At 38.9% G+C, this 23,117-nt stretch overlaps 2 protein-coding genes across 2 annotated transcripts; one reads left to right on the top strand and one right to left on the bottom strand.

Moving 5' to 3' along the window:
• Positions 1-225: 225 nt before the first annotated feature.
• Positions 226-19,378, bottom strand: C11H1orf112 (chromosome 11 C1orf112 homolog). The gene is made up of 24 exons (XM_037403596.1): positions 18,684-19,378; positions 18,103-18,142; positions 17,327-17,415; positions 15,994-16,098; positions 15,301-15,441; positions 14,174-14,336; positions 13,712-13,796; positions 13,018-13,156; positions 12,469-12,549; positions 11,415-11,479; positions 9,838-9,986; positions 8,881-8,989; positions 8,176-8,362; positions 7,003-7,085; positions 6,576-6,627; positions 6,153-6,242; positions 5,287-5,472; positions 4,480-4,602; positions 3,460-3,555; positions 2,902-3,015; positions 2,358-2,462; positions 1,985-2,065; positions 1,108-1,221; positions 226-816 (listed from the first exon to the last, which is right to left on the bottom strand). Exons 1-24 carry the CDS (start codon positions 19,026-19,028, stop codon positions 631-633), a joined length of 2,928 nt encoding a protein of 975 aa, XP_037259493.1. The 5' UTR covers positions 19,029-19,378; the 3' UTR covers positions 226-630.
• A 167-nt stretch (positions 19,379-19,545) lies between these two features.
• Positions 19,546-22,843, top strand: METTL18 (methyltransferase like 18). Its single transcript, XM_037403598.1, has one exon. It carries the CDS (start codon positions 19,562-19,564, stop codon positions 20,612-20,614), a length of 1,053 nt encoding a protein of 350 aa, XP_037259495.1. The 5' UTR covers positions 19,546-19,561; the 3' UTR covers positions 20,615-22,843.
• The last annotated feature ends 274 nt before the right edge of the window (positions 22,844-23,117 follow it).

Consider the following 23,117-nt stretch of genomic DNA (forward strand, 5'->3'; position numbering starts at 1 on the left):
GAATGTACAGTTTACTCAACTTATTTATTTCTGTTCATATAGTTCTGTCAGTGGATGGCACAAGAGGTGCTAGGAACCATACAGCGAAGGACCACTGAACACAAACTGCTTAAGCATTCTTTCTGCTCTTAACTGTGACCAATAAAGATTATTTTTTAAAAAAGATGACCATAGTGTGGAGTAGAACCCAGCGGCAGAGGTATGTTCAGAGAACAGTACAGAGCCTTAAACTGTTATTCTTGTGTATTTTAAAATTAAGATAAAAACACCTAGTGCCTGGTCACCTGTACATGAGGGGAACAAAGGTAACTGTTACTTTCACAACAGATTCAAACATCTTAGTATTCAAAACAATCTCATGACATGTTTATCACCATACAGTAGCTTAGAAGAGCAAGCTATACATCAGCAACATACAAAATGACAGCTCAGGTGCACAATAGTGTCCATTAAAATAGATCAGTCCTTCCAGCCAGTTATTAAGAAAGTATCTCACACCTCAGTTCATTTTGGCACAGAGCATCGCCCCGTGGCAGTTTTTTCTTCTCCAGTAATCACAGCTACAAAGGCATCTCTTCCCTCAGAGCAGGGAGCTGAGCTGGTTTATTGTTCTAAAACCTGTTGAGCACCTTACCGTACACTGTCTCTGAGGTCAGCTACAGCTGTATGTAGAGTCTCCAGTTTTACCGCAAGCCAAGCAGGGGGTGACCCTTTCCGGAGCAGCAGCTTCACAGCCTCCACTGCCCCCTCCATCGTGCCTACTGCTGATTTATACTCCTCCTCAGAGGGTGAGTGACACGCTTTTTTTGCCAGAGGCTGCAGATTTAAGTTAACAGGAGACATCATTTATAATGCTCTACATAAGCGATCAGTCTTCATCCAAATGCAAAAAAAAACCTTAGAAGGAAGAAGAGCTGCAAGTGACTCCCCTTGCCTTGTGAGAGTTTTGCAGCTGGCAGGCAAAACAGAGCATTCAGGTTATAATACTAAGGGCCAGGTGTGCACACAACCATGGCAGGCAGCAAGACCATCTTGAACCTCTTTAGAGACTTCCCAGAACTGACAGCAATTGAGTGGAGCCCAGATAGGTTAAAGAAGTGCACATACCTCTCCTGTTGACTCCAGTTTTCCATCCATTTTCATGAACTGTGCACTGCAGGTAAGCCTTTCTTGCTTCATGCGTTCTGTTCGTGCTTCTGTTGTCTCTTCTACTTGCCTTGTCTAGGGGGAAAGCCACAGGAGAGGTACTAAACCAAGGTAGCATTACCGGCCTTTGCAGGCTCAATTTATATGCCACAAAGGGGAGGGAGCGAGACAGGGATCTTAACATGCAGTTCAAGATTAATCTAACTTCTCGCACACTCTTCTGAGCAGGAGACTGAAGTTATCTACAGCTTTAGTGTAGCATCACTGGCAGCTATCAGTTCTTTTGCTAATTATCTGTTTGTCAAAAACGGTTCATGCAGGTAGCCCTGCCTTAGGTTACACAATGACAACCACCTCCTCTTTCCCACTGTTTATGTTCTGCCTGAACAGCCATCTGCTCCTAAGAGAATTTTTTATAACATGCAAAAAGGGACTAAGATGCTTCGTACATGTTCATCTAGCTTTCAGAAACTGACCCAAGAGAACCAGGGAAGGAAATCACACAAACTGAATATGAAGTCACTGTCTTTTTAACAGAGAACATCTCTGCTTACAACAACATGCAATTTAATCTTTTTGTTGTTGTTCAAGAAGGGAAAAATCAGAAGTTCAGAAGTACTGGCAGAGCAACATGTACAGGAATGGCAGTTGTTAATTCTGCTGATTAAAGCAAGTAGAAAAGTTCAACCAGATCCCAGTTAACAGAACAATTAATTTTAAATTTACTTATTTAATCACCATGCAGGCAACGCAGTTATAGACACAGGCCGTGTACTGCTTACTATGGATGTGTACAACATCAAGTAAGAAAGCAGTAAAATGGTTCAAACATACATACCTTAGCCAGAAAACTAACAACTTTGTTCTTAATTTCTTCAGAATTAAGGCACTGAGGAACAACATCTTCATGGCTTGTTTCCTGCCAAAAATGTTGAGTAATAGTTTAGTACATTTGTATTTACAAAGGAACAAAGTAAAAAATGTTTCTGTGACAGTCTCTTCTCTGGTGTAACCAATCTAAGCAACCCGTGCTTCATCTTCCTTCACTTCCAGCTCCATGAGCCCTCATTACAGATGCTATGGCACATCAAAAGTAATACTAAGATCCAGATGGGTTAGTGAAGAGCAGCAAACGTTTAAGACAGAAGAATTTTTGTACAACAAAAGTTAACAGAGCCAAATACAGGCATCCAGAGCTCTTCTATGCTTACCTCTGCAAAATGTGTGAATGCCTCTAATGCGTGCTGATGAATCAGCCAGGTCTGGTCAGCTAGCAGAGAAGCAAACAAACACGACAACTGGGGTACAACTTGCCTCTGAAAGAGGAACAGATATCTATCAGTTCCAAAGAGTTAGTTGTGCATATCTTACCATAATGATCAATTATTAAAGATTCACTCTAAGGTCAAGGCACAGGTTTGTGAAACAGGAGAGTGCTACTGCCCTGTCTGACAAAAACAACACCATGAGGGAGGTGACATGTTCTATTCTTTCTTCTTGGAGGTTCAAACATCAGTCCGAATAACTGGTGAGAAGCAACAAGCAAATGAATAAACCAAGCATCTGACATGCGCTCAGCAAGTCTGGATGAAAAATAAAACTGCTCTAGACCATTAACAAGTTTCCCAGATGATTAAGCCCTGGCACTCCTGTATGTATTTAATGAAATTGATCCATTAACTTTATATTTAAGTAAATAGCATATCTTGTCATCAAAAGACAAGATTATTTCACTAACGCCACAATTATATTTACCTGTGCTTCTTGTGGTATAAACACCTTTCCCATAGAAGAGAGAAAATCCACCATTGCTAGGCGAACATGATCTGGGGGATCCAACTGGAAAAGGGAAGACTGCAGTGCAAATACCTGCAGAAAACAAACTCCAGTGAAGCTCCATTGAACAGACTGCAGGTGAAAACCATCTCACCCTTAAATCTCAGGACACTGAGTTTAGAAAACTGGACTGAAAACAGGAGGGGGTATGCTACACCTTGAATAAAACTGGCTAGTATAAAGCTGCAGTGTGCATTTTAGAAAGCAATGAGCATTCTCTACAGCACATCCGTATGTCTCAATTACCTTAGAGAGTAACGGGAGTCTCAGAAGCAAAGTGCCATATACTTGGTTTAAAGACCAGGAAAGTAATCAAGGAAGAAATAAAATTAGGAACCTCCATGTGTTAAAGAGAAGGCCAGACCATGAAATAACTCATTTGAGATTTCAGTAAATCACAAAGAACTTGGTTTTCATGCAGTAAATTATTCCTAATCTGTAAGGTTTTGTTTTGTGGGTTTTTTTTTTTTTTTTTACCTGAGTAATTGGTTGCGCATCTAATGCTTGGACAAAGAATTCCAAAAGGTGAAGTAGTAAACACAGTGTCTGCTGGAGACATGGCTCATCCGAGACCTTCAATAGATCACAAGATGTTAGTAACACTGCATTTTAGCTTATGGAATAACTGCTTAAGAAAGAATTTAAAGTTACAGTAGTGTTCCAAAATTCTTAGCTTAACTTCACACACCTAAAACACCACATCGTAAGCAGCAGCAAATATTAAAACAGTCATATAAATACTTCTAGGTAGTCATATTTTACAACACCCTTTTCTTTGATTTTTATTAAAAATACTTCTTATTCCTTATCTCCTTCTTCCACTCACTAATATAAGCAGCTAAAGGTTATCTGAACTATTTCTTTTCACTGATCATTTGCCAAATGTCTCCACAGAATGGCTGAGGTTGGAAGAGACTTCTGAAGGGGCACATTGTTGGCTCTTCTTCACCCCCACTCAGACTTTCTTTTTTAATCCAGAGTATGAACCATGACAATCCTTTTCTTCTTTACTGCAACTGCAGCCATGAACAGGTATACAGTCGCCAGGGCATCGTCTTACCCCCTTGTTCTCAAATACAGGAGGAAGGTTACTAGCTCTATGGGTTTTCATGTGCTAACAAGCTATGTTCTAATTAGATCACCATGAGTTTTGTTCACATGCTAATGAACATTTAAAATAAGCCACATTTGTAACTGGTATGAATCAGAATAAGGTATTTCAGACTTCTTGTTAAGCAAGTCTGAATCTGACACCAAGTAACAGAGTAAGAAGGTGCCAATATATTTAACATTCAGGAAAATTCAAACTCCACTTCCCAGAGCAGGCACCTGCCTAATACACAAACCAGCTGACAGCACATGGGAAGCACAGTTACACTGTGCTTTACACAAATGGTCCAATCCAAGTAAAACAACTTAGTAACAAACACATGATGATACAGCACCAGCCTCCCAGAGACCTCGTGCTTTCATCATTGGAGCAGCAAATTCTCTTACCTGCTTAGCCTGCAGAAAAGTCCAGAACTGACCAAGCACTTCCAAGACAGATGCCTGAAGTTCTGCCTCCAGAGTGTCATCAGCAAAACTGCATGCAGCCAACAGGACAGAAAGGGCAGTATTCTAGTAGGAAAAAATGTATTAGTAAGACCAAAAAAAATTACATTTAAAACAAACCAAACCCCCAGGCTCATATCAAACATTTAAAATGATACAAGATGGCAAGAAGCCCAATGTGCTGCATCAGCTGTACAGTACAGCTAATCCACCAGGCCACTGGCCAATAAAGCTTCCAAAGCAAGGAAACCATCCGTTACTTCTGTGAGTTTCACACAGCGCTGTAGTGAAATTACACTACATTAGCAGGCGAAAGCTGGCAGCAGATACTTCATGTGGAAGTCTCTGGTTTCTCACACTCCTTTGCCCAGGAGACCAGTGAGCATCTTTCAGATTTAATGCTGCATAAAACCAGCCAGGACTCCAAAACTTAAAAATAATTGTATGACGTAATATAAATCAGAATTTCTAAAGAAAAATACATTTACTCACCCAGAGAGCTAACAACTAGAATAACTAATAAACCACAAGACCTTTACTGACACCCTCAGACTAGAGGGTCCTAAGGTGTTGTGTACTAGGAGAAAACATTAAAATGAGAGTTCTTGCTCAGGCATATGCCAATTAAGCATGGAAAAAAGCTGCGCAACACACAGAAAAACAGAACTGAGGTGGCAGGAACAGAATCCTTATAGTTTGGAAATCCAGAGTTCACATGTTTTTTTACAAAAAGAATGACATCTCCTTTACCACAGATTGAAGCTCTCCCAGAATGCGGCTGCTATTCAGCCATCGCCTGCACTGTGCGAGCCCTGCCACACAGAGCTGACATGCCACTTGTTTCCTCAGATCAGGATTCAGGGCCTTGAGGGATAAGTGCTGCCACACAGGCAAGTTCTCCACCTCTTCTGGAAGAAACTTATGAGCAAATTCTACCTGCAAACAGAAGTTAACAAGAATTAAACAGACTGGAAGACAATTTGATAATCTGTTAGAAAGTTGAGCAACCAAAATGTACTACCAGTTACCTTTTCAAATATTACATGAGAATAAAGTTGTGTAAAACCTTTAATTTAAATAAAATAAAACTTCTTATATAAAAACCTTCTAGAACTGCTACCTCCACCATCACATATAGGACATCAGAATGACTAAGCAACTTACTCTTTCAGCTGCTTGAAGCAATGCCCCTAGCAACCAGAAGAAAGAGCTTTAGCCCCTCCAAGGGAAATAGAGAGGCACTAACAGGAAAGGATACTACTCTGTATCTGATGACATGAGAACACTGATGAACGCCAGCTGCAGATGCAAGGACAGGACATACAGTCTCAGCAAATCTGGGAGATGTGCTGTTTTCATACTTGGTCAAAAAAATGACTTCTTCACCACTTCGTAAGACCACTCTTACAAAAGGTGTATGTGCCTCTTATTTTAAAAAGCACACCTGCACAAATTGGGATCTGCTGTGACAAAGTAGCAACAAGTACAATATCAAGTACAGCAAGCAAGCACTCAACACCTTGTCATTTCTGAAGAACTGAAAGAGGGTATTTTAACACAGGCCACTGATTCAAATCTCTTCTATTAAGGACAGAAGATGCTGGTGCTATACTTGCCTGATGATCTGGAGCCATTAAGAACAGCATACGCCTCAGCAGAACACCCAAGGCAGAGACCTGGTAACAGTCACTGGGCCAAGACTTTATCTGAATTAGGATAAAATTAAAATAAAAGATAATGAATCTAATTAAATTAAGGAAAAAATCACCACTCAGCAAATGAATTCTATACAGAACGTTCCGAGAGCTGCTACGTGGGATCACAGCAGTAACAGTCTAAATAAAACAATGCAGGACATGCTGGAAATCCTCAGCATATTGTTTTGTATTTTCACAGTACTGCTATTGCTAATTATTAACCCAAACGCAGTTTGGATTTGGAAAAAAAATGAAATACCTGTCTTTGCTCATTTAGAAAGTTTGCTAGTAGGACTAGGATTAAAACTGGTGCCAAATTGCAAACATCCTTGTAGTTCTTACCAAGTGGGCGATCACAACAACGTGGTGAGCACACAGTTCAGCTGTTCCATATCTAGAATGTGAGAGATGGAAGCTTGTGAGTCTGTACTTCCTGCTCTTTTACAGACTAAATATCATAAATCTTGTCTGAGAGATGGCCATTTCCTTTAACATATTTAAACTTTATATGCACAGACACAATTTACTTGTGAGAACCATTCCAAAAACCAATTATTAAATAATAGAAAAGGTATGTCCCCCTTGCGTGCATGAATGTAAAAATAGCTAAGCCATTTCTGCTTCTAATTTTCAAACTATGCTCTATATCTGAAAAGAATCCAATTATGGGACAATTTTGTCTTTAAAAAAACTCCTCAAGGAATTATATACAACAGAACTAACTGGATCTCTGGAAATCCTGCTTGACCTGTAACAAAAAAAATCTTACCGGGCAAGGAAGCACCATGAGTCCATTGCCAGCAGAGATGTGATCATACTAGAACCCAGCACAGCATCCAGCAGAGCATACTCCTGAGGAGAAAGTATGTATGTAAATTCACGCAGAAACAGACTGCAGGCCTACTATTACTTTTACTCCACTAATTATCAAAAAACCTAGCAGGATTTTCAGCTTATCCAAATCTAAAACGTTTTAAGAACTCATTTTCACACTCTGTCTTCAGCTACACCATCAAGCAAGCAGCTACACCTTTAGTTTTGCATACTTCGATGCATACTATGTACATCCATTTCAGTGGGCTGAGAATCCTTCATTTTTCAAAACATTCCATCATGTGCATCCCTTCTTCACAAGGCAACTCTATGGGTTTGTTGTTTTTATTTTAAAAGCAATGTATTGCCAATGTCCTTGCCAGCTTTATTAGCAGTTTACTGAAAACCAAATAAAACTTGTCCCTCTTTTCGGAACACAAATTTTATCTGAAAGAGGAATGTAGCATTCAGAAAAAGAAAAACTAAATTGGAGCTATAGTTTTTGTGACTGCTCTTAATTTTACAAAGGTTAACATTTATCTAGAGGTTCTTTTGTCTATGTGCAGTAAAAAGTGAAAAACTTCTAAAACATTATATAACCTTAATCAAAGCCCTGAATACTCCTCTGAAGTAAAAAAATATACTACTTATTATTTTATGGCATGTTATTAGCTGGAATACAACAACATAATCTATTTATTTTTATGTAATTAACATATATCTATTTAATATGTATTTATTTAGTATTTAAATATTAAATGTCACTTTATTACTTCACAGTATAGACTAAAAAATCCAGGTAAATTTAATACAAGTTGAATACTGCAGAAAAGAAGGCGCTGAACTTTTATAACAACTTGAGCTCCCCTCCTCCCAAAAAGAACAAAAATTTCCAACGCCACAGAGGTTCTCAAGAACTTATATGAAGCTTTATTTTCCCCTTTCCCACAAGTGACATTTGCTTTATAATTGAACGCCAGTCATGTAACTGTATCCCAGCTCCTTTCTACAGAACTTCATACCTAAGCATCTCTTCAGAGCTAGATCATTAGAAAGAACTCCTTTTTTAAACAGTATCTATGCATCACAACAGCTGAGAAGGTGATAAGCAAAAAAAAAAATATCTTACCAGCTGAGGAAAGTGTGATGGGAGTGTGGAAGCAATGAAGGAGCACAGGTGGACACAGACATAGTGATAGAGGGTGATGGGAACTGCTGGCTGTCCTGTACTGATCACCTCTGGCAAACAAACAGGGAGAGAAAGCTCGGCAGAACATTGCTGGAAACTGAAGAAGAGAGCTGAAAACAAAGACAGGCTACAAGGGTAAAAGAAAAAAAAGAAGGTGGGGTTTGGTGGAGAAACACAGCTGGGTTACAGATTTGCAAATCCCAAATCCTGCAAGCAACATCTGAAGTACAGAATCTTTGTCTTTGACCAGAAACAATGGCAGTAACTTCAGTGCTTTTACATGAAATTTCCATTCCTATCTTCCTCTTTTACAAATTCAGGTGATTATTAAGAGAGTTTAGGCATAAAAATGCAAGACGAAGTATCAACAAATTACATACATCTCTCTCTTCCTACCATGGATGTACTCTAAATACCATTCCTTTCCTGAAAAAACAAAGACATTTATGGTTCTGTATCCTTCACTGCTGAATCACTGAACATCAGATCCTGTTTTTCACAGCACAAGGATACGAATCCATAGAGTAAGACATGTTACTATACAGTTGCAAGGGAAACCCCAGCAGCTGAGCCACTCTGTTTGCTCATATAGGCTGATTACTGTAATGAAGAGGTGAAGAACTACAAGGAAAACCTTTTTAGTACCTTTTTCCTGTGTTCCAGAGAGTTTGCACTTCTTCAGGCTGAGTGGACAGCTTGTCCATTATGGTAATCAGGATGAGACACTGGGGGAGCTGCTGCTCAGGAGGGAGACCTGTAGAAGTTTTAAAAAGTGATGCTAGTTGCCTTGGTTGTGTGTAAACTGGCTTTTAAACAAATGACAAAAGTTCCTAGTAAAACAATCAAAAAAATCACAGACAGCTGGGAAAAAAGGAACATTTCATCATGAACACTCTGTTTGAAGTGAAAAATAAATGCAATATACTGAATCAGGCAAAATCTAAAATATTCCAGTTTTACACTGTCACTGCAAGATGCTGCAAAAGAGTTACAATCTAGATGCCTTATGCATCCAGTCTCCTTGAAAGCATGGGATGTCTCAAACACTGAAAACACAAAGTTTTCTTCTAAGTGTGTTAGGATAACCACAAGGCCAGGGTATGCATACGGGAGAGAAGCAAGTCTGCTATCTCAGAATTCTGACACACTGGTCAGGGCAGAAATTGGGGAGGGGGGCGTGTTGTAACAAAAAGATGATCATTTCCCAGTTTGAAGGCATTCTACTTTTCACAGAAAATAATTTAGGAAAAAATAGCTGTCTTCCCCCACCAACAGAAGAGCAGAAAAATTTCAGCTTACTTTGAAAGTTTGTGACAAACGTGGACTGAAATTACACAAAGCAGCAGAATTGATAGGATTTTTATTAACCAGATTGATAATGAAGTTATTGTAAGTACTTTGGAAAAGATGCATTCAACAGGAACTATTGGTTATAAAATTAATCTGAGCTAGCACACAAGTGATTATATCATAGCACTTTCAAAACAATCAGAGCCAAGCAAATCAGAATACAACTGATAGTCCATAAAGTCAAAATATCAGCCCTGATCCCTCAGACGCTTACATAGTACTATAGCAGCAGTAGCTGTATTTTAAACCCACCTAACTTTTCACTTAACACTTGCTCCATAAAAGGGCTAAAGGGAAGCAGCTGGTTGATGAGAGGGTCCAGAGCCACAAGAAAAACCCGGGATATTTCATCTCGATGAACTTCTAAGATGTTTGGAGCATAGAGACTGGGAGGAAATTTGCTAAGGGGGGCCAGAAAAAAAAAGTTACAATAGCATTCTCAGTAACGTTTTTCAAAAGAACTACAAAAAGGCAAATTCATTATTTCCTTGTTATTGTGAAATAAAAGGCTCCCCATTTTAGAGTATGTATTGTAGCCTGAGAGTTACAACTCTGCATTCACTCATTAAACTAAACACCATAATCAAGTATTTTATGAAACATTGAAAGAAAATCTTACAGGCTCATGGAAAATACATGTAAAATACATAACACACCTAAGAAGAACTACACTGAATCACAAACAAGTCAAGCAATGAAAAAACAAGAAAACACCTGTATACACAATTTGATGGTCATAAATGTGATAGCACTGATCTAACACATGACACTAATAAAAGTGTACCAAAATTTCTTTGAAGAGAAAAAAGACCCTGAGCAATAGAAGAAAAAAAGGAGTATAAAACAAAGGAATTCATTAAATGAAAACCTCTCTTACAACTTACTGACTGTAAAAATGCTTCCTACTCAAAAATCCTGCTCAGTTTTGCTGAGTGAATAAAATTTCACAACCTTCCACTTGAAAAAGATCTACAATGTAAGTAAAGTTAGAAAAGGAAACTCATAAAAAAAATCCACCTGACCTTGCAGTGAAACACGTAGTGAACTCATGTGCACATCTCACCACAGAACCTGGTTTCAATTCCAAAAGAATGACTGAAATCAGCCCTCGATTATCAAGTCCACTTTCCACTATTCTTCCCCACTGTTGCAGCAAAAACAACAAAACTTTCGAAAGAAAAACAGTCAGCCACTTGCAGACTGTTAGGCTTCACAAGCATAATGTTTAAGTGCTTGCTTACGAGAGAACCACAGAGTCCTTTCGTGAAATTTCACAAGATTATAAACACAACAGTAAAGCTATGAAAAATTTCAGAATGCTCTGTTTCTGATGCTCTCTCCCTTCAGGATAAATGTTTCTGTACTTTGTCTTAGAGATTGAAAACAATCTGTTTCAAACTGGAAGGTACACTGCTGGGTTGCTCAGTTTTAACCCTGCCTAATTGCTTCATTTCAAGGTGACTAAAGGGCAAATCCTACCTTGGGGAATTTTGACTTCAGGAACAAGAATTTTCAACTTGCATAAATAGACCCAGTGCCCAAGATAATCTGCATATTCTGCACATAAATTGTTAAGAAATGTTGACGTAAGGTATTGCAACAAAGTCAGTGGTTTGTCAATACTGGACACTCATCAAAAACGGGGTTAAGGTAATTAGTATCACACAAAAATGCCCAATTTATTAAAAATATATTTTAGTTTTCCGTACATGAAAAAAGGAAGGTAACAGCTCTAGAACAAGAATTGTATTTTTACATCTCAAAAACTAAGAATGAAGGATGGAAATGTTAAGATACTATCAATAATCAATTATTTGTACTTCACTTACCTGTATATCTGAAGAAAGAGCTGATGTAATTGAGAACACAAATCAGAGAAGAAAGAAAGAAATTCCTGCAAAAATTATTAGTTTTGAATGGTACTTTTAATATAAAATACATGATTAAGTACACTCCCTTTCCATTTTACTATACTGGTGTGCAAACTACTATACTGCAAAAATTGCTTAAGTTCTAACAATCCACAGCACAAAACAAGTGCAAAGCAAACAATAAAGAAAGTGCTCCGAAGACTAATTACACTACATGTATATATATTGTAGGTGAACTGGCTAAATTTAGAGGCATGTTTAAAAAAATTGGTAAGTACATTTGTAATAGTCAGAGAGCCACAGAAATCTGAAGTGGTCTCATACACGCTGTAAGGCTGCTTTATCATGTCACAGCGCTATTTGTTTTGTGCAGAAGAAAAAAAAAACACAACAAAAAAAATCACCCCCCTGCTTTTATCCCATGGAACACAACAGATGCAGAATGTACCATCAGTGCTATTCCTAAAGAGCAAAAGTTTTTCACATCCATTCTTAAAACGGGTAGATTTACAGCATGTCTTCTAATAATGAGAAAAAGAGAACACAGCAACAAAGTGAAAGGGCCAGGAAAAGAGCAAGAAATCAGTGTCAGAGCTAACAAGAGTAAGTGCACGGACACTTCTTCTTACTAACGCCACATCGTTTTCGGTTGCTGAAACAAGCAACTGAAACAACCTGGCAACAGGTTTCATCTGCTTAATGCTTCCAGATAGTTTCTGCTGCACTGTCTCAAGGCTGCCTGTAAAGACTGGACCCCACTCCTCAGTGACACTGCTTGTAACAGCTTATTAATGCTGTCTGCTTTTCCGTTGAATCACAGCAGTAATCCTGCTTAGGCTTCTGAGTATATACAGGTGGAAGAACTACAAGCAGGTTACGCGTGGATGTTAATTATACCACCCATACGGTATAGTTATAAATTGTTAAGATACAATGCAGTACAAAATTATTCCATTTGCAGACCAGAGGCTTTAGTTTAATACTAACATAGAATTAAAGTATTAAAACCTACCTTGGTGTAGTGTGCAAGGGAATTAGCAAAGAATCTACACAGTTTGACCGTCTTCTGGAACAGCCTGAGGTCAGCACCATCCTGCCCAAAAAAAGCAGCTCTAAAACTTCACATACAGAGTAATACAAGAAAAAAATGAAGTTAAATTGCTAACAATGTTTAAAACCTATTTCAAACTTGATTCTCTACAGACTCCACAGCTATGAGAGAAAAACTGTAAAAATCTTCAGTAGGCCTCAACATTTTTGTGGCAATATTCAGAATTGCGATGTTATCTTTTGATTGACCTTAGGATGTTGTCAGTTTAGGAAATAAAAGACATTTCCATAGAGTATGGTGGAAACTTTTTTTCAGTGCCTTGCTAAAACATCCCCAATCTAAACAAAGTTACGTTTTTTCACTTGGTTTCAAAAGGACTACATACTCTGCCTACTACAGGAAGTGAAAAAAACCCAATAAACCAAACCCAAACCACTCCAAGCAATAATACAGAACAAAGAATTTATCCTCCTCAAGTTTGATGGCAGCTTTGGGAGCTTTTTGATTCACCTGTATCTCTGACATCTTCATTTGCTCAGCCAGCTGCAAACAGGAGTGAAAAGAAAATAGAGTGTCCTTGCACAGGCCACCAAGGATGTCACTGTGTTTCAGATGGTGCTGCAGCAGAGAATGATGCTTCAGGCTTTGCCTAAAAAAGTAGGAATATAATCAGGTATTTAATTGTCAGAAGCCAGCATGCAATGAGTTAGTACAAATCCAAACAACTAATTCTTCAATTTAGGCTTTTATGTAACACTAATTGATGCAACATCAATGTACACTGAAATCAGAAATTTAGAGAACAACCCTCTTCATAGCCACAAGTAAAACACAGAGGAAAGGCAGGATGAAAGTGCAAGACAGCACAACTCAAGTCAAAAACTCTTACAAAACTGTAGGTCAGGCCTCTTAAGATTATTTATTCAGATGATGGTGTTTCAGATTTTCTTCTGCATTGTAATCCAAAAGACAAGCTTCTATTACTTTTCATGCACAATTCCTAACTACCTTCAGGGCCTTTAATACTATACTAGCTAAGTACCTAAATTAAATTTCTAAATGTACTTATCAGCTAAATAGCTAAACTGAAATCTCTAATTTCAATTTTATTTGAAACTCTGAACGTAAAGCTATTGAAACACTGGTTATTTAAGATTACAGTCTGTTTATATTACAATAAAATCCAAAGAGTTCAGTGACATACTTGACTATGAACTTCCACGTATTGGCATGAAGAGCATGGTCCATATCAGAAATGACAGCGCATATCTCCAGCACAGTGTGGATTACTACAGAGGAATTAATAACAGCAACAACTGAGTGAAGTCTGTTTCATGAGTTCACAGCTACGCTGCTCCTAGGAAAACAGCAGCAACCACAAGCACTAAGAAAATACCATCACACTAACACAGAATCAGGAAACTTGGCCGAGTGCTTAGATGCTGCCCGTTTCCTACAAACCTACACAGCATGCCCCACCCCACAGAGAAAGTTTCAGGAGAAAAACTGAAATATTTCAAGCTTTAACACAGTGCTGTCTGAAAGGCTGGTCAGGATGTCAGCATGCCCAGAACCCTGTTTTAAAAATTCAAACATACCTCTCTATAAGAAAAAAAAAAAAAAAAAAGACTGAGCAATACTAAAAAAATGTTAGATGCACATATACCTGACACCATATCTGTGACGTTATCTTCAGTAGAGGCAGAGCCCATGGAAATCATATCAAGTAGTTCCATCAGCTGCTTCTGAAGAGAGTAAGTTTCCTTGAACATAGCTTGTAGGAGGTCAGAAATCAAGTGCAGATGCCCACAGTACAATGATTCACTGTCCTGTAGGAAACAGGGAAGAAGACGTTTATAAAAACCAGTTCAGGAATCACAGTCTGATGTTTCACATGCTGAAAATACCGACAGCTTTGTCACACATTTCACTGGAAAAAAGAACAAGGCACGGACATACCTACTTCAATACACAGCCCAATCTGTAGCTTCTGCTGCTGACTCCTGTTTGCTAAACATAAAATGCTATTCACCTGCAGCTTCATCAACTAATGAAGTCTGCCTGGCTCTAGGGAGTTTAGCAGGCTTTGTGTTAGGCCTCAATATATGAGCCTAAGATCGTATTTCTGAACAAAACAGTCCAATGTTAGCAACAAAGGAAGCAGCATTCCAAATCTTAACCTTTGGATAAAGGTATGGCACCTGCATTTGACTCCTGACATGGAAAACTGATGTAAATGTTCCCATAGGAAAGACAAACTGAAAAGTGAAAATGAAGGCCAACCAAAAGCTATTGTGTCCTTATGATGAGCTTGTTTTATTTTTACTGCTCTAGAGGGAATTACTGTTGCATCTGCAAATCCAGACATGAAACCTGATAAGACATTACTCATCATAACCAACATAAACATCCTAACCTCAACTTTCAATCCACTGTGGAACTTGCATAGGAATAAAGTAAGTAGCACCATTTTGGTAACCATTTGTAGCTCTGAAAATATCGCAGCTATCAGAAGTGCACAGGTATCACAGAGAGCCTACATTCATAAACACAACGTTCAACTGATATTGATGCAAAATACAGAAATAGCGCAGTCTGGGCCTTTCACTACCCAGTCAGACAGCTGAAAATAATCTTGTACTTGGGCACTGAATAAAAAATTTAAGAACTAAATTTAAATTGAAAAAAATAATGCCACAACAGTATTACTTCAAAATACGATGTTCTTACAAAGTGAGTGTTTCCTAAAAGCCAGCCAGCGTAAGAATTTTTCTCCTTCTAACACAGCCCTACCTTGCAGTGTGTAAATGTGTTCTTTATTATATGAAGAACCGAGGATGGAAGGGTGCGGATACTCTCCAGAGGCACGCACTCTTGAAGTGTGCAGATGTATCGTACACAACCGGTCAGAGTTTCCAAGAGCTGCACCATAGTCTTAAAGCAAGAATAAACAACAACGTTTTTCACCCCTGCAATGATTTCAAAAGCCTGTTTTCTTAGATGAATTGCACCTAGATTTTTATAGCTTTTAAAGTTCACTGTTCTTTGCATATAAAGATGAATGAAGCACCATAACATATCAAGCAATTCCAGAGTTTTTCTCTGATACCATATATTTTTTGAAAGCTTCATTATTTCTTTTGACTACTCTTCTCAACTTACAAAAATTTTAAAACTCAGAATTAAGTGACTGTATAACCAGGTGCCAGGTTCACTCTTTAAGCAGGGAGAATCACAATACATTTGCATTAGGAAATTAAGCAGAATTTGAGATTTTTTTTTTTTAATTATGATTAGCATCACATGCTAGATGTTATCAAATCATTCACAAAATGTTAATTGAGTTTCAACTGCAAAGGAACATCAAATAACATTTTAGCCATCTAGTTAGTAGGTGGTAAAAATATTCTAAAAAACTTGTAATTTTAGGTAAAAATCAAAGAATAATGTAAACACTCCTTTGGCAGCTTATTTCATGGGACTTGCCTGCAGAAGATTCCTTACAGTACTGCATAACTCTGTATTCTGGCTGGTTAATCCTTTTGCCTCGGTGGATAATTCATACATCAAGTTATCAAATAACTGTAGAGTCTGTCACAACAAAACAAAACTTAAACATTTTATTTATAAACATACACATGCAAATAGTAACACTATTCTCTTAACTGCTTGCTTCCTTGGCATGGAGTCACCGGCTACTGCGATAACTCACAGGAGAAAATCATGTCTTCTAGCATTTGAATCATAAAATGTGATATATGAAGAAGCCATCTTAGGGTTTTCCCAAATTATAGACAGAAGCTATACTAGCTGCTATCTTTCCTAAAAATCTGTTAGTAAAACAAACTTCTCAGCTAATTTACTTGAAATATATATACCTCATTCTACCAAAGATTTTTTTACACATCGTTTTAAAAAGGATTTTTATTTAGTCTCAGAAAATTTGTGGTTTTGTTGAGAATGATCACTAACATTTTGAATACATTAAAAAAATGAAGTCTATGACCTACAAACAACAATAATTTAGTTGAGGTCCCTGGATATTTGACAAGTGTTACTGCTGAGACCGCAAAAGACAGTGAGGTGCTTCCAGGCACGTGCAGGATACAACATAAATAGGTATGGTACGGCAATCCTTGTTCAGCACAGGCTTGTTAGGAGCCATTTTTCTTGTAACCTCCAAGATCTGCTGCAGGACATAAAATAAGCGAAATGGAAATCAAGTGGCCATTTTTATTGGCTTCTTAAAATACACAAGCTGAGCCTTGAAACTTAGATCAGTAACTTGGCTTTGCTCTACTTCATTTAAAATGTAAACACTGAAGAATTTTCATACAACTATAGCACAAAATTCTCCATCATTTAATCAAAAAAAAAAAGAATTTATCTTAGGTCAGTATGGTCTAAAAGTTTTTCACTATATTATTAACATATTTCACAACATTTATTCATGATATCTGAGCATTGAGTTCTTCAGCATTTTTGTCCTGGGAGGCTACCTCACATAAAAATTCTCCACCATGGTCATTTCACAAAAAGCTCAATCTTCTCAAAAAGAAATAAAAACCAGTTCTACCACTGAATGGAGAAACTATTACATTGCACATTCAATCCTCTCCCCACTGTAAAGAATGGTAACAATCTCAGAAACAACCCAAAACAAAATCGATAAAACTGTTAAAGGGTAAAATTTTAATTTCAAGTATCGTACCCAAACCAATAATTATATTGTGTGACCTCAAAAAAGAATCTCTGTGTTCTAAGCAGGTTTTAGCACTGGACCAACTGAAAATTCCACATTTAATTGAAGCTGTCATACCTTTGGTAATACTTTTGAGAAAAAAGTTTCTTCCAAATCTGCAAGGCTGATATGGGGCAAAAACATTTCAGTCAGGATCCTCAGAACACCTGCAAAGCAAAGCATTTAAATGCTATAGAAGAACAATGTGTCATTATCAGAAATACGCAGCAACCTATCAGATGAAACAAAGAACTGCACCAAGCAGAAACAGATCAGGTATTTGATTTTGAAAGCAGCAACACAACATTTGCCACACATTTATTATACAAAAAATCAAGTAACAGTAACGTCTCTTACATGTATAAACCCATCAATAATATCATCACACCTGACTGACTACTCAGCTGAAGACTGAGCACAATTGTTTGCCCATGGAACTAGAACATTCCAAACTGCAAATAGTCGCACATTTAATGTGCTGGCTGGCACTAATATTCAACTTTATTACATACCAGCCTCATTTTCTTACCACTATCAAGTATTACAAGAGTTTTTCCACCTATAAGATAATGGCCAAAAAGACAATAAAATACATGATGAAAAAGAACCCTTCTTTGAAGTGTCTAATAATCAGTAGCGGGAAGGAAAAAGCAGCCTTGCATGCATAACTTCTTCATGGACTTTCTTCAAACTTATTCAACATGCAATTTGTGTAACATGCAAGGTCCAGCAAGATTGCTGATGACCATGAAACTCACAAGTTATAGCATAAGTATTTTTAAATAACACAGAATTTATAATGCAATTGCAATACAACAACCCATAGGAAGAGGCACTTCTTGGTCACTACTTACGAATATGCTCAGTCCAGTCTTCAGACTCTTGATACATAGAGTAAAAAACGTTAAAGAAACTCAAACTCATTTTGCTGTAACAGTTGCATCTTTAAAACATCTGCAGCTGTCACCGTGGCTTCTCTCTCACTGTCCCACATACGCTTCACCCATCACATGAAATAGGCAGGGATGCTTCATAACCGATGCAGGCTCATGTACCTCAGTACTCACGCCATCAGCACGAATATTTCTAGTGTATTGGTGAGTACATCTTGGGGTGGTTTTTTGATTGGTTTTATGTTGGTTTTTTGTTTTGTTTGGGGAGGAGCTACCTACAGTGCTAAATGAAAACCACTATTTTCTACCGTGAATCTTTTATTTCAATGAAGGACCGTTCTTATTTCCAGTAAAACGCCCAGCATCTAGCTTTTCTGCCCTGTGTCTGCCCCTTACAAAGACTGCACCGCTTTCCCCCCCCACGGATGTCTTCGCTCTAACTATGCAAGGCTGCAGGAGGCACGCCCCCACAACCCCCCCGCCGTTTCGGGATGCTTCCCCACAACCACCCAGCAGCCCAACCACCCGCCCAGGAAGGATATAAGAAGCCTGGGAAGAACGGTGGGCATCTCTCGGCGGCAGAGATCCCAATCCCAACCTCCCAGCTCTTGCAAGAGCAGCTCGCGATCTGTCTGGGACATAGCGCTGACTCCACACACCTCACGGGAGGACAGCGGCGGCGGGAAAAAGTTACCTCCGCAATCCCAGCAGCCCCAGCAGCCGCCCCGCCCCGCCCCTTTCCCGCCCGCGGGGGCTGCTGGGATAGCGGAAGGGGCAGCCGCTCCACGTGGGAGAAGCGGATGGTGCTGCCGGTATCCAGCAACCGGGGGTTGGTACGGGCACGAGGTGGGCTCAGCCGGGATCGGATCGCTTTGCCCGGCTTGCATGCTTCAGCTGGGGCTGTAAGGGAGGGATGCTGGGCCTTAACAGCCTCTGTGCGCTTTGGTTTGGCGTGGCTTGAAAGACTGAAGGTTGAAACGGGGAGTTTTACCGTAATAAGCAGTTCCTCTTATTTTTTCCAGTCTCTATCTACGTTACATGAGAGATGTCACTTGTCATGCAGTCTTTTCATAAATTTAAATGCTTATAAGATGGGGTTTTTCCATTTAAAATTGTATTTAAATGAATTTAACCTAAAAAAATAGGAGGCAGCGATTAGTCGGCTTGTTTGTGCTAATACTTAAAACTAATGCCTGTGCTAATACGTAGAACTTGTTTATTCTATTTCCAGAAGTAACTCACCTGGTTTGTTGGCCAAATATCTGCTATTCTACCTGCAAAGCGCTCTTCCCCATAGCAATAACTACATAAAAACATCCTCTATAAAAAACAAGAAAAAAGTTGTGTTAGTATTGCTCTTAGACGAGTGTTTCTGGCTGTAATAAATTAAACTTTTTTTTGTTTACTGTTATTCCTGAAAATGGATTTCCGATTTAATTTTTTTATTGACAAAAATGAGAACGATGAACCAGACGCTCTGGGTAAGGTGGACTTAGAGTTGCACTCACCAAAACACAAGCAAGAATCCACAGGAAAGAAGCAGCAAACTGCTGCTACTGCGGCAGGTGCCAGCCTGAAGCTGGGTGCTGATGCACAGCAAGATGAGACACCGTCAAAGTTCTTTAAAGCTGCCAAGGAGCACAGTATACCTGAAGATCCCAACAAAATATTGGAAAATAAAGTAATGGAAATTACATCAGGCTTGTATTCGGTGAATGTGTCTGTAGTGGAAACTATGTGTTTGGATGGTGTGGATGCAGAAGGCATCATATCTAAAAGTGTTTCTTCTCGCTCTGATCTCATCCCGGGAGTCTATGAAGGAGGGCTGAAGATCTGGGAATGCACCTTTGATCTCATAGACTACTTTTCCGAGGCTGAAATACAGTTTACCAACAAGGCTGTGTTGGATCTTGGCTGTGGGGCAGGACTGCTGGGAATCGTTGCTTTAAAGGGTAAAGCTGGAAAAGTCCATTTTCAGGACTACAACAGCACAGTGATTGATGAAATAACCTTGCCTAACGTGGTGGCTAATTGTACAAGCAAAGGCAGCAGGCTGGACGGTAGGGACAACAGAAGAACCAACAAGCCTCCTTCAAAGAGGCCCAGGAAAGCAGAGTGCTTGCCTGATATGCTCACCAAATGCAGATTTTTTTCTGGGGCATGGTCTGAAGTCAGCCAGCTCCTGCGAAGCAGCAACAGCTCCTTTTCAAAGTATGACATAATTCTCACATCTGAGACCATCTATAATCCCGAGTACTACAGTGCTTTGCACAATACACTGGCTGAGCTCTTGGATAAAAATGGACGCGTGTATTTGGGAAGCAAAGTACATTATTTTGGTGTTGGTGGTGGTATCTCCCTCTTTGAAACATTCATTGAAGAAAGGAATGTGTTTAGGACCAGCATAGTTAAAACAATTGATGAAGGACTACAGCGATGTATTATGGAAATAGCCTTTAAAGATTCCATTTAAAATGCAACCACCGGTCCTTCAAAAATATCAAAGACAAAATATTTTAATCCTCGCATCTCTGCTTTTTCCTCTGTTGTGTTATTCTGGTTTGACAAATTAAAGATGCTTGTTAGAAATGCTTGACAAATTCTGATGTCTGAGAACTGAAGGACTTCTGATTCTGGTTTTGCATAGAAAAATGGAGTTCTGCTTAAACCAGCATCTGTTTATGCCAAGTAATTGTCATTTATATGTATTTAAAAGTAAAGTAAGTCGCTGTCCCCAGTCCCCCTCTCACATTCTTTGGCAGTGCTAGAACCGTAAGTCACCGTAAGTAAATGAGATCATTTAACATCCCAATACAGTGCAAGCAGCGGTTCTCAAGGGTGAGAAGAGTTTTAACTGCTGCAGCAGATTTCAGAATCATCTGCGTATCTGTGTGCCCGGCTGCTTTGCCACCAGAGGGGGTTGGATTTATTACTTGGGTTCTATTCTGCTAGCAGTCTCGCAAGTCATTGTAATGTTTCCACATGTAATGCACACGACTTTTATTCATGCCTTTGAAAAAGTATACCAGAGAATATGCACTACCGTGGTCTCTGAATTTTTACATTCAGATTTTGATGTATCACTTCAGAAATTGTCAGCAAGTAACTGGGAAAAGCTATACTGGTTTTAGAAATTAGTAAAATGTTTCTGTTAGTGGCTCATATGCTATGACCCATTTTCAACACTTGCTGGGGGGGTACTATTGAATGCTCACACCTCTTAAATCTTTTCAGCAGTTTGGCTGGGCAGCAAGCATTCAGAAAAGCTGTACAAGTCACTCCTTTGTCCTAGGCTGAAGAAATTACCTTACTAAAAATGCAAACAAACCCAAAGAACGACAAAACCTGGTCCCGAGTGCTTAGCATCACCCACAATTCACACAAAAAAATCCATTGCATGTTTTGTTTAACCAAAACTGGGCAAAAAGCTATTACACAACTCCTAATGTGTGCATCAAAGCTACTGCTTATCATGCACTGCTTTATTGGGTGCCTTTGCAAAAATATAGATAGCCAACCACTGCAGTAAACTGCATGCAAGGATACTCAGTGTAGGGAGGACGATAGCCTAAGGGGATGGAAAGAAACTTCTGACAGTGGTGACCTAAGTCACTTTATTACATAAAGATCCTGTAGCTGAAGATTTTTGTCTTCACAGTGCAAGACACCCAAGTCAGAGGATTTCCCGTACTTTACAGAAGAGCCTTAACAACTACTATTGTTTCAAAAACAATTGTAAGTAGACTATTTTAAAGGGATGCTTTGGAAACTACTGAAGTTGCTCTTTTACAGGAGAGAGAGAACAAAAGCAGTCAGTTGTGTCACGGCTGTGATTGCGCTATGGAATTTTTCTGCATCAACTCTGAAACTTAGTGATGATAGCAAACTGCTGACTATAGATTGAGGAACAAAGGGAAGTTTAGCTTTGGCAGATCAATAAAGTACTGTTAACAGTTCTTTTTTGTCACAACTGAGAAGCTGAAAGCAAACTGACTACCGCTTGCCATTTTTCAAGCCTCAGTCATAAGACAAATTGTGGCTTGTACATAGTGACTGAATAGCGTGTTCTACACTTACTAGGTCTACTGCTCTTTCAGAGAATGGTACCTGAAGCAATAAGAAATGTTGACCACTATGACAGTGAATGTGGTTAGGAACAAGAATCTTAGGTATTTTTGTATGAATAAATGAAGGTGGCACTCACTGTCTTGGGTTTAATATACTACTCCTTTCCTCAGTATCCTTTTATTCTTGGATTGCTGAAATATGGCTCTGTTTTCATGCAAGTACGAAATCGGATTTTTTTGGACTTTGAAGTGAAGACTGCTAGAGAGCTACAATCTCATAGTGACTGCACACCTGCAAAACAGGAAAGCCAACAGTGTAATTAAGTTCCCGTTTCAGAATTAAAGATGCGAATAAAGGATGCTTTTCTCAGGTGAAATCAGCAAAATCAGCATTGGCTTTTCCATAATTCCAGATGAGTTCTATTCTGTTCTTGAAATTCAGCAGATGGATGCTGAGAGGGAGCAAAATTAATACATTTGGGTTTAAAGGCTGGTGGTTCTGTTGGTGTTTCAACATCAAATATTACTATTTTCCCTAATCTACATTAAGGCTTTCTCTACCTGCCAAATCATCACCACCCTGGTGACCAGTTTCCTGCTTCTCCTCATGATCTGGAATAAAAATATCTCACTCACTTGTTATACTTATGTAATTACTTAATAGCCAAAGAAATCAGCACTTCTCCAAATGACATTGCAATAGAAAATAACAGAAGTGGGAGGACCATCAAAAGTATTTTTTTGATGACTCAAACCCTTACACCAGGCCCAATTTCTTGTATGAGGAAACAAAGGTAGAGATCAGCTGGTAACTCAGTTTACCAGCTTGTTCCAAATTACCACCACTTTTCTCCCCTTGACCCACCCCCTCACTTTTGGAAAGAGTCATCACAATAAGAAATCCGGTCT

Source organism: Falco rusticolus, chromosome 11, assembly GCF_015220075.1.
Source record: "Falco rusticolus isolate bFalRus1 chromosome 11, bFalRus1.pri, whole genome shotgun sequence".
NCBI classification, from domain to species: domain Eukaryota; kingdom Metazoa; phylum Chordata; class Aves; order Falconiformes; family Falconidae; genus Falco; species Falco rusticolus.